Below are 14803 nucleotides of genomic sequence, written 5' to 3'. Positions count from 1 at the left end.
CCATCGCCGTACTCCTCTCTTGCAACAAGTATGGCACTGGGACACCCTCCAGACACCACAGAGGCTCAGGATATGCCAGAAATTGACCCTTTAGATGACCCTGAAGAAAGGCGCGTCGTTTTCGCGGCCTTAGACTCCTTCAGGTGTGTTCTGTAGGTGTATTCGTCTCACGGACACCTTCCTTACTTCATTTCAGGCAGTATCGTCGTGCAGCACACTATCATATAACCCATCTCCGCCGACAGTCTTTTTATGCGCTTCCGGCTCCTCAAATAGAGCTGCTCTCTTCCCCGCCGTTTGATCTAATCAAGACCTTCCAAGCTGTGGACCACGCCATTGAATCGAATGCAAGCATTGCAGAGGCCATTGTGGAACTCGGTCCTGCTCAATTCGGCCTCGAAGTTGGCGACGAAAGCTGGCATGGTGCGGCAAAACCAAATGACCTCGATAAAGCGCGGTCTACCATACGACAATTGTACCGAGACTGGTCTCGCGAAGGTTTGCCTGAGCGACATGCTGCATATTCGCCCATACTCGACGCCCTTGCACGGCACTTCCATATTCCGGCAGCCCAGCGCCACCAAAAACGAGTGCTTATACCTGGTGCTGGGTTAGGGAGACTGGTCTTTGACATCTGTGCAGCGGGCTATACGGTGGAGGGAAATGAGATATCCTATCATCAGCTTCTGGCTTCGAACTATGTTCTCAACTGCATCCAGCAGGCTGGTAAGCACACACTCTATCCATGGGCTCTCAACTTCAGCAATCATATCACGCGTTCGGCTCAACTACAATCTGTCGCCATACCCGATATAAATCCTGTGACCACCCTCGAGCAGGCACAGGCGGAAATAGCATCAGGTGTACACTACAGTCATCGCATGTCCATGACTGCTGGCGACTTCTCCACCGTATACCGACGCCGAGAGTATTCCGAATTCTTCGACGCAGTGGCTACCTGCTTCTTTATAGATACTGCGCCAAACTTGATCGGCTATATTGAGACGATAAGGACCTGCCTGAAACCAGGCGGCATTTGGATCAACCTTGGTCCTCTTCTCTGGCACTTTGAATCCGCCCCTACTCCTGCGACGCATGAGAAACAAGATGGGATGGCTTCTCATGACCATAGTAAAGGAGACAATGGCATTGGCGAACCCGGATCTTTTGAATTATCACATGACGAAGTGGTAGCTCTTGTTCAGCAGTACGGCTTTGAGATGATCGAGCAAAAGCCAGCCAGTCCCACGGGCTACATACAAAATCCGGCATCTATGCTCCAGAACGTATACCGTCCTATGTTCTGGGTGGCCAAGAAGCTCTGAAGGAAAACTGAGCTCGGAAAAGTAGATGTACATATCAGAGGCAAGTTGTCTCACCACAGAGGTGCTGCCGTTATCACCTCGGAAAACATGTCCGCTCACAAGCTCGTGGTTCATCCTTTGTTCGACGAGTTGTATACGACACGACAAAATTTGGCTGCCATCCGCACGTATACCGGTGATTGCTCGCACTTGTGCTTCGGCGGATTCTGCCGACCGAAAGCAGGTCCGGTTCATCGACGTCGGCTCAGTTACCTCTTCAGGTAACTGCCGGATTAGGCCGAACCTCGGTTCATCGTCATGCACGCGGCGGCTGTCACCAATCCTTGACATGTGCGTACTGTTTCACACGCGTTGACTGAATTTCCTTCGCCAGGTGAGAACTTGAAGGTCTTCTACTATTACTACATACTGTACCTGACCTCTCTTCTTTCCTACTCTTCTTTCCTTTGTGTTAACCGGCTGCCAACTCTCACGAACAACAGAACAGCAATCGTATCATGTCTCACTCACGAATCAAAGCCACGCTCATCAAACCCCCTCCACCCTCCGACGACAAAGCCCCCATCGAGGATGTGCTCGAGCTCACACATTTGAACGACATCGACCCCAACCTCTTCACGAACACAAGGCCCCTTTGGCATCCCCCTGGAGCGAGAGGAATCTATGGTGGAGCAGTCATTGCACAATGCCTCGCCGCAGCGCAAAAGACTGTCCCCGAGAATTTCCTCGTACACAGCATGCATTGCTACTTTGTTCTGAACGGAAGCTCCGACATTCCCGTCATTTACCACGTGGAACATGTCCGTGAAGGGAGAAGTTTTGCGACCAGGACCGTGCAAGCGAGGCAGCGAGGCCAACCGATCTTTACCACCACTCTATCATTCATGCGAGAAGGATCAGGAGGGAAACAGACGGTGAAACATCAAGCAGAGATGCCGGAGATTCCTGATGCAAAAGAGGTCGAGGGTATGGATCTCTTGGCAAGAGCGAAAAGTCCCTTCGTCACGCAACTCGCGGGGATATTGAATAACGACTCCACGAACGCGCACGAGAAGAGGACCAGACAATGGATCAAGTGTAAAGGCAGGATTAGCGAAGAGGGCGGGACACAATCACATCTTTCTGCTCTCGCATACATGAGCGACTCGTACTTCATCGGCACGGTGGCAAGGACGCATCGATTGTGGAAATACGACTCCCTGACGAAGACCAACGAAAAGGCCCCATCGGAAGACACGGGCGCGAGTCCGAAGCAGAAGGAGAAGGAGATTCTCGTTACGAGCGATATCCTCGCAAAGCTGAAGACGATGGATCTTGCAACTCTGCGAAAAGTCGAGGATATGGACGACGACCTGATCAACCAACTCAACGCGCTCGAGATTGTCAATGGACAAATAGTGGGTCTGAAAGAGAAGAGACCGGAAATCGGGATGATGGTCAGTCTAGACCACTCCATCTACTTTCACAATCCGCGCAAATTCCGAGCCGACGAGTGGCTGTTGACCGAGGCCGAGACGCCTTGGGCCGGTGACGGAAGGGGATACGTCAATCAGAGAATTTTCGCGAGAGATGGGACATTGGTTGCCAGTTGTACGCAGGAGGTAAGTTCCGCTCCAGATCAAAAGGAAAAATGAGTGTGCATCCGGCGTACCTAATGTACCGAATGATTGCTAATGATAAATGTGTTCTATCTAGGGTGTGGTGCGATTAAAGCAAGAACCAAAAGCATCGAAGTTGTGATGGAGAGATACCTACCTTTGATACATGTACCTCTTATTGAGAGATATACTAAGCGAACAATGTCATCAGTGTACTATACCAGGAGACACGTTCTTTTCTGGGGAATAAGGAATAGTTAGATTGGGAAAGGTGACTGGTGGATCAAAAGGAGCCGTGTGCTTTTTTTTGGTCATTGGCATGATGACTAAGATATACCACCATACCTTATACCAGATGCTTTTTGTTGCTTCAAATATGGCGTGCACTGCATCGCCAATGGTACGTATCAGAGTGGGCATTAAATGCTCATATATGTAATTGCCTCGAGAAGTGATGTATGGAGGTGCTGTAGTAGTAGAGAATAAAGCTGTACATAAGGTAAGCGATTGCAAGAGGCTCTATACCAAGAGCTGTCTGTCCCAGGCGCCGTGCTATGCATCTGATTGATTGATTGATTGATTGTACATTGTTGCCTCTGGTATTTGCCGCTCAACTGATTCCCCGCAATCCATCTTCTGGGTCGACTTTGACCAGTGGATTGGCATCGAACCATCTCAGGAGCTTTTGGTAGACCACAAGCATGGTCCCACTTTGTATACTCGTCCAGACGCCTCGAGGCCCCACGCCACGAAACCAGCCTGCAAAACCTTCCGTGCGATAGATGATTTTCAATGCCTTGTACACCGACTCTGTGTCAAGCGGCACTAGTCCGTGGTGCTTAAGCGCTGTGCCCGGGCCGGAGGTCGATATTGGTCTGCGCTGGGTCGGCGAAGGCGAAGCTGGCGTCGACCTGTGTTTTCTGTGCGTCGGGGGCGTCGTTGTCCTGGCAGGTGTGCCCTCGGTTTTGCTTGATGTTGGTGACTTTCCTCTCGCCTTGGCGACCACTTCAGGGTCCAACTCTGTCTGTATTCTCGTCTTCACCACATCCATGGGGCACGTCAACACACCGGCCATGCCACCCGCGCTCGCCCCCGTGAGAATCTCCAAAGGCAGCCCAATCTCCTTGCCAGGTCCCACCCATTCCTTTGCCATTCTTTGCTCTTGCTCGTAAAATGTGAATTGTAGTGCCGAAAAGGGCAGATCTCGGAGAAGGGTCGCTTTGTAGCCTGAGAACAGCTCTCGCCATCCTTCCATGCGGTATATGGTCCTGAATGCATGCATGGTGCTCCGATAGTTATAGCCCGACGTGAAGTACGGGTTGTTATATTTGCCCTGTAGCTGGAGTCTTGTCTTTAGCACTTCCGTGGGCACATACAGTGGGCTAGCAGCCAAGTCGGCACACCATCCACTCGCAAAGTAGGCCACGCTTGGCGTCACGCCGTAGTCAATCATGGCCCTCTTACTGCTCTCGTAGCATCCAAAGAAGATGACGGTGCCCACGAACGAGCCGACGAAAGCAGGCGTGACGCCTCCATACAAGCCACGTCCGATGCCTTCCTGCCTCAAGATCGTCCAATACGTGTTCCCCATGCTGGTATATTTGGGCGGCATGTGTGGATCACCCTGTTGCCGTGTCTTCACTGTATCCAGACTGTGCATCAACATGTCTCCCAAGCACCCGCCCAAACCACCAGCCAACATGGCATGAGTGAACGGAGGACGGTCATCCTCCTGGTCAACCTCTAGAGCCTTTGGCAGGGACACAGCGGGCTGGAGGTCTCGGGTATTCTGGGATGGCATTTCTGTCGACCGTCTTGCAGCGTCCTCGCCATGGTCAATGTAGTTCAGAGGCGCATCAACGGGCTTCTCTGTCGCATTGAAGTAGGAAGCCACACGGGCTAGGATCATGAGCTCGTTGTCTGCGTCGGCATATATCGTCGGGGTGGTGGTGCGTGGGTGCGGTGGATGGCACTGCTGGAACAGTATTTGTGAGTGTGTGAGTGCGTGTGTTTCGTGCTCTGCGTGTAACTTAGGTAGCGTAGGTGCATGTGAAAGGGAATATCATATTATGCCCATGGGAATATGATGCGGCCTCACTCCCGAACGTGCAGACATGGAAACTGACTCGTGTACTTAGGTAAGCAGCGCAAACCATGACAGGCCCAGCTGGAACAATCTTCCCGCCACTCCGAAGTCAATGACTTGCACTGTCATGTACCATCCAATACATCCCACATAGAAGCACATCCTCGAGGCTGCGTGGGCTCGAAAACAGAAGAAACTATGCCCGCTCGTGGCAGTGAGGTCGGACTGGCAGCAGTTCTATGAGACAGGTCTTCGCGATGCTGAGGCTCTTGCCGCTGCGCCAAGAATGGAAGCGGCTTTGTTTGTTTTGAAGCCTCGGGCCCATCGCGACCACGTCCTCTGAACGCGCAGCATCCCACAACCATCATATCACACATATCTCTACACACACTCTCAGTGGGCGCGTTGCAGTCGCATCACTTACGCGACCACAGCCATACCACTTTTAGCGCCCTTCGTCACTTTGCCCCAAATCATGTCGCACTCGTGGCTGCAGCGGCATCGCAAAGCTCAACTGCTCGAACTCTCCGAACAGGCCGGCCTCAAGCAGTACGACGCGTTTCCTGATCTCTCGGGATGCAGCCATACTAACCGCAGCACAGGAGTGAGGATCTTCGAAAAGACGAGCTCGTGGAGAAGCTCAGCGACTACCTGCAGTCCAACTCGACGCGACTGTCCCGAGAGCCTGCGTTCGCAGCGTACTTTGGCACACGATCGACTCCAGGCAGGCCCACGAGAGCTAGCAATGCCGAATTGATACCAGACAGTGTGGCAGATGTCGTGGAAGAGGTCCGAAGCGTTGTGAAAAGTAGAGGCAGACGCCCGACCAAGGTGAAGCAGGAATCGGAGTGAGTACACCTGGGCGCGCATGTGATGGGATGATGCACTAATGTGTGTATTCAGAGACGAGTTTGCAATCTCATCACCTGTAAACAACCTGGCTGCTTCGCCCAGTCACGCCATCTCTCCGCTAGCCACGGCCCTCTCTCCATCTGGCCAGCTGAATCCACGCACCCCAGCGCTACGTAGCAGTGCGCGCAGACAAACACAGCTCCCCGGACCACCTTCTCCAGCGGCAGTTGCTGAACTTGCAGAGGATGCATCTCGCAACCTCGTCGCAGGCTTCCAGGACCTGTATAGCGTCTCTGGCATTGACAACCAGATTTCCGACATCCGCGAAATCTTGTCCAGCGTGACAGGCATTCATCTGACAGTGCTCCTCCTGGAGGGCATTGCTCTGCAAACGGAGATATTCCCTTGGAAATACGCCTTCGACATACCCGCTACGCCCATCACCCCTAGCAGAGCTGTCCTGGTGCCCGATGTCTTCATTCTGCTCACTTCCTTCTACTGGTCGGCAACTCTCACCTGGGCATTGACGTCAATCCTGGTTCCGCTGTTGTTCGCATACTTCTACAACCTCACCATTAGAGACGTGAAGCGTGGTAATGTGCGCGTCGCAGTCGCGAGGTATACGGCGGATCCTTTGACTTACAACATTGTCAAGGCACTGGCCACCTGGCTCGTCTTCGAAAAAGGCGTCACGTTTGGCGTTGTGCAACCAGAAACAGTCGATCGCATTCAGCAAGGTATCCTGGGCGGCAGCACTGGAATGCTTATAGGCTCTGGCATTGGTGCCATTGGCGCACTTTATGAAGCAGCTCAACGACGTGTGGTCTCATAGGCTCGCGCTCCTCTGCACATCGAGCGCCCTTGCTGCTCTACCAAGCCTGAAAGGAAGGCACCAGCGGAAGCCAGCTGGGCTCGCTTGGACATCGACTGCCGCTGACGACGGATGCATGGGACTGGAGTTGCTTTTTGACACGCTTACAAGCGTTGCTCTACGGGAGAAATGTGTTCAACGAATAACATCGTGATGTGCGAATGAAGATGGAACCTTTGCCGGCGTTCAGGTGCTGACTTTGACAGACCGAGATATCCAGGGAATGCATCGCTTTTGTTCTGCCAAGACATGACCTGAAATGTGTGACTGTGCTGCGACATCGTCCCTGACCAAGTGTGAGAGATCTGTGGCACCCATTTTTCTTCAAATCCTCGCGGATGTACAGCTGCCTGCTCTGGTCATCCTCAAACTTGATGATAGGGTTGGTAATAATAGATCCCTCGAACCTCGAACCTCGAATCCCTGAGCTGAACTGTTTCGAGAATACCACAAACGTTCAGACATATGCATCTTAATTTGTGCTAGAATCATCACTCTCTTGTGCAAATAACATGCTATGCGGAAGTAGATGCTTCAGATGGGATGCACTTCTGAAGTACCTCGCAACTTCACAACTTCGCAACTTCGAGACTTGTGACAGGCTGGGATGAGACCTACGTTGGCCCTACCAGGAATGGCCACTTGGACTCTGCTGTGAGAGGACGAGGGGAGGAGACGAAGGCGGAACGAGGGACATGAAATTCCGTCACATGAAAGAGAATGAGGTACTACCCTCGTTAATCATCCTCTCGGGAAGAAGTGCTCTTACACATTTGTCAGCGGAGAAATGGTATATATATCTCGACCCATGCCAGTGGACGGCACACTCACCCTTCTCCCACATGAGCCTGCCTAATCACAGCCGGGGTTATGGTCGCACACGAGATACGTGGTTCTGGCACCGACTATTTCCTGGCGAGCACTCTCAATTTGACATAACTGAGCCATCGCGTTCCATCCTCTTTCCTTTCGATACTTTCGTTCAGCACGTCGCACACCCATCTCACGACTCCATCCCGCCTGGGCCCTTCTTGTGGCTCGATAGCATCGAGGAACACGGCACCAAGCTGCCGCACCCAGCCTTCCAAGCTACCGTTGTGCTCAGAAACCTTGTGCGGCTGATGGTGCGTCTCGCATACAATCACCTCAAACCCAGCACCCTCCAATGCCTTTCGCGTCCACTCGGCGCTTGGGAAAAACCATGGATTGACCTGCTTTCGGGTCTCGGCAGGTACTCCGTGGAAGGCCATTGCTGCGACGAACGCCGTGATTGCTTCTGGGACGGTTCCGGCACCTCCACATTCAAAGACGACTCTGCCTCCAGGCTTTAATAAACGATGAACATCCTCGAATAGTGTCGCCCTGGTATCCTGGTGCCGGAGAAGCCAGTGAAAGGTCGAGTTCGACCAAACCCAATCCCACGCGCCTTCCCACACTATCATATCGTCTGGCTTTTGATCCAGTCTCGAACATTCGTGCTGCATGAAAACGAGATTCACGCCGGAGGCTGAATAAGTCGTGTTCGCATGTTCGATCATGGCTGCCGAGCTGTCTATGCCCACAATTGTTCCGAGGGGCGCCTTGCTCGCCAGACGGGCCGTCAATGCACCATCACCACATCCAATGTCTAGTATCGCATCGCCCGGGCCGGGTGTCAATAGGTCGAGCACAGGACTCGCCACTCCCGAAGCGTGCGAGAGGTCTTCGAAGTGAAATCTGGGGTTAGACCGGCTCTTCCATCTTTGCTTCGCTCCTGCCGAGACTGCATCCTTTCGGGCCTTTTGAGCGGCCTGCTCGTCGGTCATGATGCGGTTGCGGAAGGAATCCCATCGCGGCGGAGGCTGGAAGTTCCAGGTCTCGTGGTTCTGGTCTGGGTCGTCATCTCGCGCTTGATGGAGGTCCCAGTCCCAGTCTGCAAACGAATACGCACTATAATCAACCGCCATTCTTTTTCATTAGCTTCGTTTCAGCCGCTACATTTCTTTTTTTTTCTCGGGGTGCATGTGCGTGCGGGCATGAAGTCATAAGAACTGCTTGGAAACCAGGGAGGTTCTGGCGGTTTGCCATATCCTGGCAAGGAGGAGATTGGCACATGAGACCCTGCTGTATTGATGGCAATAAACATGAGTACTTGCCTACGCTTTAGGAAGTGGAATGGAGAGATCAGGTCATCACCAAAGTGTGTGCCACGGTCCACACGAACCGTCTACATGTAGTCGTTCTACATTTAGAATCTTCTGCCTTTATTGAAACCTGAATTGTCCCATGGTCTGCCCCATTCCATTGCCCAACTCCTACTTTGGGCAACGCATGAGCAATTATCTACCCGACGACCCATTGGACTCCGGGTAGGTACATCAGTGTATTCCGATGTGCCTGGCAGCACGTCGAAGGGCGGAAACTGTGCCGAGCGCTCTGCTGGAAAAGAGTGCGAGTCCAGCTGCAGATAACGAGACTGGCACCAATCCCAGAAGCAGCAGGTCAACAGTTGGTATCAGGTTGGACTTGTCTTTCTGGATTCTTGCTATCATATACGTACGATAAGGTAGCTTAGAAGGAAGTGCATGTTGCTTGCATGTTGCTTGCAGAACCTAGGAGGTACCTGACCTTAGGTGCGATGACAGGACGGAGGTTATAGTCGGGAGCGGTTGCCGATAAGATGCCGGAGATAAAGTGCCGGCAGCCGAGATAGGTCAACCATGTGAACCGTTCAATGTTTCCATTTGGCTTTCCCGTGCTTTGTACCTTTCTTTCTGCGTGCCTGTCCCTGCCCGTTTGCTTTCTTGCTTGCTTCAATCATCATGACACTGTTGCGCTGGCCTTATTCACCTTGTCCCTCTTTTCCGCCCACCGCCCGATAAGCCTCTCCGCCGTCGCCCTCCGCCCTCTGCCCTACACCCCTACCGTTTCAGATCTCTCGCCCTCCGCCACCTGTCTTCGACCTCCGTAGCGCGAACCTCCCCATCTATCTTACATTGGTCCCGTCCCGCAATACAACAAGCAGGGACGGTCTCGACGACAACCACGCACGCGGACACCGCCGCTGACCTATTCACTCCTTGTCGGTCTTCACCTCGCAGCCCATATCGCTTGGGCACCTCCTTTCATGGTTGCCATGTCGAAAACCAGCAAGAGCGCGGAACAGGCGCATCGCACTGCTCGAATACTGTCCTCCGTTGCAGCGACCACCATAGCTTTGAGCTGCGGTATGCTTCGTCCATAAGCTGCCACAGTATCGCCGGCCCATGGCTGATCCTTCATAGGCACCAACTATGGCTTCTCAGCCTGGGCGCCCCAGTTCGCAAATCGGTTACAGCTCACAGCGACCCAGATAAACCTCATCGGAAACTTTGGCAACATAGGAATGTATGCAATGGGAATTCCAGGAGGCATTCTCATAGACTCAAAAGGGCCGAGGTGGGGAGTCGCATTGGGCTGCGTCCTACTTGCCATAGGGTACTTTGGATTGAAAAGTGCCTACGACAATGGGCCAGACAGCATGGGCGTGGCGATGCTATGCTTGTTTGCCCTTTCTAGTGGCTCGGGAAGCTGTACAGCATTCAGTGCCGCGCTCAAAGCTTCTGCAAGCAACTGGCCATCACACAGGGGCACCGCGACAGCATTTCCCCTGAGCGCCCTCGGACTGAGCGCGTTCTTCTACACCACTTTGGCAACACTCATATACCCTGGGGACACCAGTGGTTACCTCAAGCTTCTGGCCTATGGTACCACGGCCATGACCTTCGTGGGCATGCTTTTCTTGCGCATTGTGGACATCAAGGCTGCCGACGAACACACGACAGCCTATGGAATAGTAGCGCCCGAGGACGAGCCAGAACCCCACAAACGCCGCAACAGCAATCGCTTACACCGCACCGGCTCCACGAGCGCTGGCGAGGCAAAGCATACTCGAGGGGCAAGTAAGAATAGCATGTTTAGCAATGAAGATGAGACAGAATCCCTCGTCACGTCCTCGAACTCTAGCGAACCCGGCGATATACTGAACGAACGGACGGATCACAAGGTAGGCCTTCACCACGAGATACGAGAAATCACTGGCTGGGAGCTAGCACGGACCCCCAAGTTCTGGCAGCTGTTTGTCCTGCTCGCACTGCTGTGCGGGGTGGGTCTGATGACAATCAACAATATTGGAAACGACGCTCGCAGTCTCTGGAGACACTATGATGACTCTGCTAGCAAGGACTTTATCATGAAGCGGCAGCTCATGCACGTCTCGATCCTTTCCGTCTGCTCTTTCCTCGGTCGCCTCACTTCTGGAATCGGTAGTGACTGGCTCATTCACCATCACGCCTCCCGATACTGGACCCTTGTGGCGAGTGCATGTATTTTTGTTGCCGCACAGGTCATTGCGCTCGTTCTGGAAAATCCGAACCACCTCTTCCTGTTATCGGGCTTCAGTGGTGGCGGCTATGGAGTGCTTTTCGGAACCTATCCAGCTTTAGTAGCCGACGCATTTGGTGCCCGTGGGCTCGGCATCAACTGGGGTATGATCACCTGGGCACCGGTCGTGAGTGGGAACGTGTTCAATCTGGTGTACGGCAGCACACTTGACAGCCACTCTGTTTTTGAGGGCGACCCGAATGGCACTAATGGTGAGATGGTCTGTCTCGACGGCAAGGAATGTTATGCGACAGCGTACTGGGTCACGCTGGCGAGCTCCGTCGTTGGAGTGATTTGGAGCCTGTGGTGCATACGGCAGGAGAGGCTGGGCTTGCTGAAGGAACAGAAGGAGCGGGCGCGCACCCATCAGCCCTAAAGGGGGGCTTTTTCCTATCGTGTTGGATGTTGTGAGCAAGGCGTTGGGGATAGAGTGGAGATAGAGCTGCGGTAGTACCACATATTAGACTTCTTCACCAATCTCTTCTCTTGTCCACAACGTAGTACCTTGAGGCGTAGCACTTCGGACTCGAATGAGCTCGGAGAGGCACTTACCATCAGTGAGGGGTTCCGTCTAGTTCGCCGCAGGGATAGACAAATAAGTGTCGAGCGGCTCATCTGAGTTTTGGAGGAGGGAGGCCTGCTTCTCCTCACAGATCGGCCACCGCGCAAGACGCCTCCGCCTGGTATGGTCGTATCAGATGGCAGCGACCACAGGCTAGCAGACTTGCGACCCGTGATACCAACAAGCAGAACACCAACTACTGCACACAGCCATTAGCTCAACGGGCAAGGCTACGAATCAATGCCAGTGTGACACCAGTTCCATCTCGCTTACCACACGCCAACCCATACCAATATCGAGGCACAGCAGGCCTGAGCCGCGCGATTGACGTGACTTGGTGTCTGGTCAGAGGATCTAGCTGGAAGCACCGTTTCTATCTTGACAGCGTCGGCGTGTACGGCTAAAACAACTAAGGCGGTCTTCCAGTAGTGCGCAGCCTCGAGCTTGCCAATCACGTCCGTCTGACGGACGGGCTATCTCTCGCGCAACAAAGCCAAAGGACACTACTGACTGCATCTCTTGTTAGGCGAAACAGGTTGTTATTGTTGGCGATTCATCATCATCGACGCGGTGCCGTGCTCGCGGTGGGTGGGAGACACGGCATGCGCCCTAGTGGCGACGACGTCGTTTCAGAGAAAAAGAAGCTCCAGTCGGCGACGGTTTGTGGAGAAAGGTTGCAGGTTCGGACCCGAAGACGTCAGTGCCTAAAAGAGGTTAGGGCTAACGGGCGGTTGGTGAGCGCCGCCCTCGATCCGTTTTCTTCCTTTTCCTCTCTCTTTTCCTCTTCGCTCTTCTCTCTTCCGTCTTCCATCTTCCTCACTCACCGCTTTGTTGAGTCTGCCTCAGGATCCAGGACAGCTGGGCCTCTCGAAGGGCTTTGTACACAGCCACTGCAATGTTCGGAGGGGTTGTTGAGAACTGCCGTCCTGGTATAGAACCATCCATATAGTCACGAGCTTCTCTGCATTCAGCATGCCGAGAGGACGCACTTACTGTAAGCAGCAAAACGGACCTCTCAAGCTGGTTATTGCCAAGAGTGCAGAGGCTGTACTGCACTGGAACAGACGGAGTCTGACTGTCTTGAGGCCCGTGTCCGTGCTACTACAAGTAGACCCGTCGATATGGAAGACCTGGCACGAATGCTGACGATAGCTGGGAAGTGGATGCGCGTTTGATTAACGTGGTCTCGCGCACCAATTGCCGCGGTGGAGAGTCCGAAAGGAGAGATAATAACGTGGCAGATACCCAATCAGAGACTGGTCAAAGGCTCCAAATGCCTCGAGATCTCTGAGGTGCGGCACGTAGGCAAATATGTATCGAAAGTGGACAGCGAATCTGCCTTCATGCGAGAACAGCCGGTAGTATTCATACAAATCATCCACAATGCGATTTTGGTGATGTGCGGAGAGATCATGTGCAGTGGCCCAGGATGTACAAGTGAAGTGTTGACCCCTGCACGGGCCCTCATGGAACTTGCCGATTTTGCTGACCCGCGGTCGCCAAAATTTCGAAGTTTCTCAAATTTCCCAAAGTAACACTTTCGATATCGCAGTACTGCCCCAACTCTCCACCATGGCCTCCGACGAACTCGTGTGGTCAATCATTGGCCACGACTTCTGCTCTAAGCGTCTCGTCTTGCCCGGCAACACTGGCAAAACGCAGAAATCGACCAAACAGACCTTCTGTCGCGACGAACACAACGTGACCGGACTCTGCAATCGCCAATCATGCCCGCTCGCCAACTCTCGCTATGCCACCATTCGAAGTGACCCTGCAAATGGGCGGCTGTATCTCTACATGAAGACGATCGAACGCGCACATCTCCCTTCGAAAATGTGGGAAAAGGTTCGACTGAGCGGCAACTACACCAAAGCACTGGAGCAAGTCGACGAGAGGCTGATCTACTGGCCGAAATTCTTGGTGCATAAATGCAAACAGCGACTTACGCGTTTGACACAGGTGAGGGTGAGGGCGCAACGATTGGCGAGGGAGGATGAGAGGTTGGGCGAGACGACGGTTGCGAAACTTGCGCCGAAAGTGCGGCGACGAGAGGAGACGAGAGAGAGGAAAGCTGAGGCGGCCGCGAAGATCGAGAGGGCAATCGAGAGGGAGTTGGTCGAGAGATTGCGAAGTGGAGCGTACGGCGATAAGCCACTGAACGTGGAAGAATCCGTATGGCGCAAAGTCATGCGCAACCTGGAAAGGACACAGGAGGGTGTGGTAGATGAGGATCTGGACGAAGGTATAGAAGAGGAAGACGAAGAGGAAGTAGAGTATGAGCGCGAAGGTGGTGAGAGGGATGTCGAATTCGTCAGTGACCTCGACGAATCGGACGATGAAGACGACATGGAAGACTTTGATGACTGGCTCGGTGGTGACGGAGAAGAGGCTGGTGGCGCAAGCGACGAGGAGGAGGAGGAAGACTCGGCCAACAGTGATGCAGACGAAGATGATGACGACGACACAGTGGCGGCAGCAGCAGCACTGAAGAAGAAACTCGACTCGCTCAAACGAAAACGTCCCGCGGCACCTCCATCGAAGCCCGAGAAGCGCAAGAAGGGCTCCAAGGGCCCGGCGCAGAAGATTGAATACGAATATGTGCAAGAGCCAGCATCTCAGCAGATGCAGATTGCAAAGTGAGAGCTTGATTATTTATTGGGGGTTGAAGGAAATGAATCATCGTCGACACTTCCATCCTCGGGGGCAAAGAGATGGTTCTACATCACTTGACACGCTGTTTCCAAGTGTACATGCAGTGAGCCAAACAGGACCGAGCGGAATCAATTGGTTCATTTCAGCTGGCGAAGCAACTCGATGTACGCACGGCACTCGAGCTTCTGACCTCGGAAGCGTGTATACTTGTGGTGCCAAGGTAGCTAGCTCAACGGAGGCAAGACGCAGCGTAGACTATGTAGAGCTCATGTCTGCTGCCCGCCATGGGGAAAGAAAAAAAAATAAGTCATAGTAAACAGGACTTTACGGTATGGTATGGTATGGTATACATGGCAAGGGCGAGGGCGAGGGAAGCGCCATTATCCCAGGCTAGGTACCTAGGTAGGGCCTGCAGGAGAGAGAAGAAAGGAAGGAAGAGAGGTATTTGGGAAGAAT

The 14803-nt window shown here is 53.3% G+C and overlaps 7 protein-coding genes across 7 annotated transcripts; 5 read left to right on the top strand and 2 right to left on the bottom strand.

The window, feature by feature from the left end:
• Window positions 1-72: 72 nt before the first annotated feature.
• SEPMUDRAFT_60364 (N2227-domain-containing protein) lies at window positions 73-1412 on the top strand (the record flags this gene model as incomplete). The annotated part of the gene is made up of 2 exons (XM_016909523.1): window positions 73-143; window positions 197-1412. The coding sequence occupies 2 exons, from the start codon at window positions 73-75 to the stop codon at window positions 1323-1325; spliced, it is 1200 nt and encodes a 399-aa protein (XP_016763602.1). The 3' UTR covers window positions 1326-1412.
• Window positions 1413-1780: 368 nt separating this feature from the next.
• Window positions 1781-3187, top strand: SEPMUDRAFT_147359 (Thioesterase/thiol ester dehydrase-isomerase). Its single transcript, XM_016904248.1, has 2 exons — window positions 1781-2926; window positions 3021-3187. Exons 1-2 carry the CDS (start codon window positions 1823-1825, stop codon window positions 3063-3065), a joined length of 1149 nt encoding a protein of 382 aa, XP_016763601.1. The 5' UTR covers window positions 1781-1822; the 3' UTR covers window positions 3066-3187.
• Window positions 3188-3348: 161 nt separating this feature from the next.
• Window positions 3349-4839, bottom strand: SEPMUDRAFT_147358 (mitochondrial carrier). The gene has a single exon (XM_016904247.1). It carries the CDS (start codon window positions 4830-4832, stop codon window positions 3534-3536), a length of 1299 nt encoding a protein of 432 aa, XP_016763600.1. The 5' UTR covers window positions 4833-4839; the 3' UTR covers window positions 3349-3533.
• Window positions 4840-5366: 527 nt separating this feature from the next.
• SEPMUDRAFT_161652 (uncharacterized protein) lies at window positions 5367-7679 on the top strand. Its single transcript, XM_016907949.1, has 3 exons — window positions 5367-5558; window positions 5612-5857; window positions 5913-7679. Exons 1-3 carry the CDS (start codon window positions 5485-5487, stop codon window positions 6691-6693), a joined length of 1101 nt encoding a protein of 366 aa, XP_016763599.1. The 5' UTR covers window positions 5367-5484; the 3' UTR covers window positions 6694-7679.
• Window positions 7638-8402, bottom strand: SEPMUDRAFT_15451 (S-adenosyl-L-methionine-dependent methyltransferase; the record flags this gene model as incomplete). The annotated part of the gene is made up of 1 exon (XM_016907566.2): window positions 7638-8402. A coding segment is annotated over one exon (765 nt), but the record flags the coding sequence as incomplete, so codon positions are not given.
• A 1142-nt stretch (window positions 8403-9544) lies between these two features.
• On the top strand, window positions 9545-11605 carry SEPMUDRAFT_147356 (MFS transporter). The gene is made up of 2 exons (XM_016904246.1): window positions 9545-9938; window positions 9996-11605. Exons 1-2 carry the CDS (start codon window positions 9839-9841, stop codon window positions 11507-11509), a joined length of 1614 nt encoding a protein of 537 aa, XP_016763597.1. The 5' UTR covers window positions 9545-9838; the 3' UTR covers window positions 11510-11605.
• A 1657-nt stretch (window positions 11606-13262) lies between these two features.
• SEPMUDRAFT_147354 (Mak16 protein) lies at window positions 13263-14785 on the top strand. The gene has a single exon (XM_016904245.1). The coding sequence runs from the start codon at window positions 13268-13270 to the stop codon at window positions 14333-14335; it is 1068 nt and encodes a 355-aa protein (XP_016763596.1). The 5' UTR covers window positions 13263-13267; the 3' UTR covers window positions 14336-14785.
• Window positions 14786-14803: the final 18 nt, after the last annotated feature.

This window comes from Sphaerulina musiva, assembly GCF_000320565.1.
Source record: "Sphaerulina musiva SO2202 unplaced genomic scaffold SEPMUscaffold_2, whole genome shotgun sequence".
NCBI lineage: Eukaryota > Fungi > Ascomycota > Dothideomycetes > Mycosphaerellales > Mycosphaerellaceae > Sphaerulina > Sphaerulina musiva.
The sequence above is the reverse complement of the archived record's forward strand: the minus strand, read 5'-3'. Positions and strand labels throughout refer to the sequence as shown.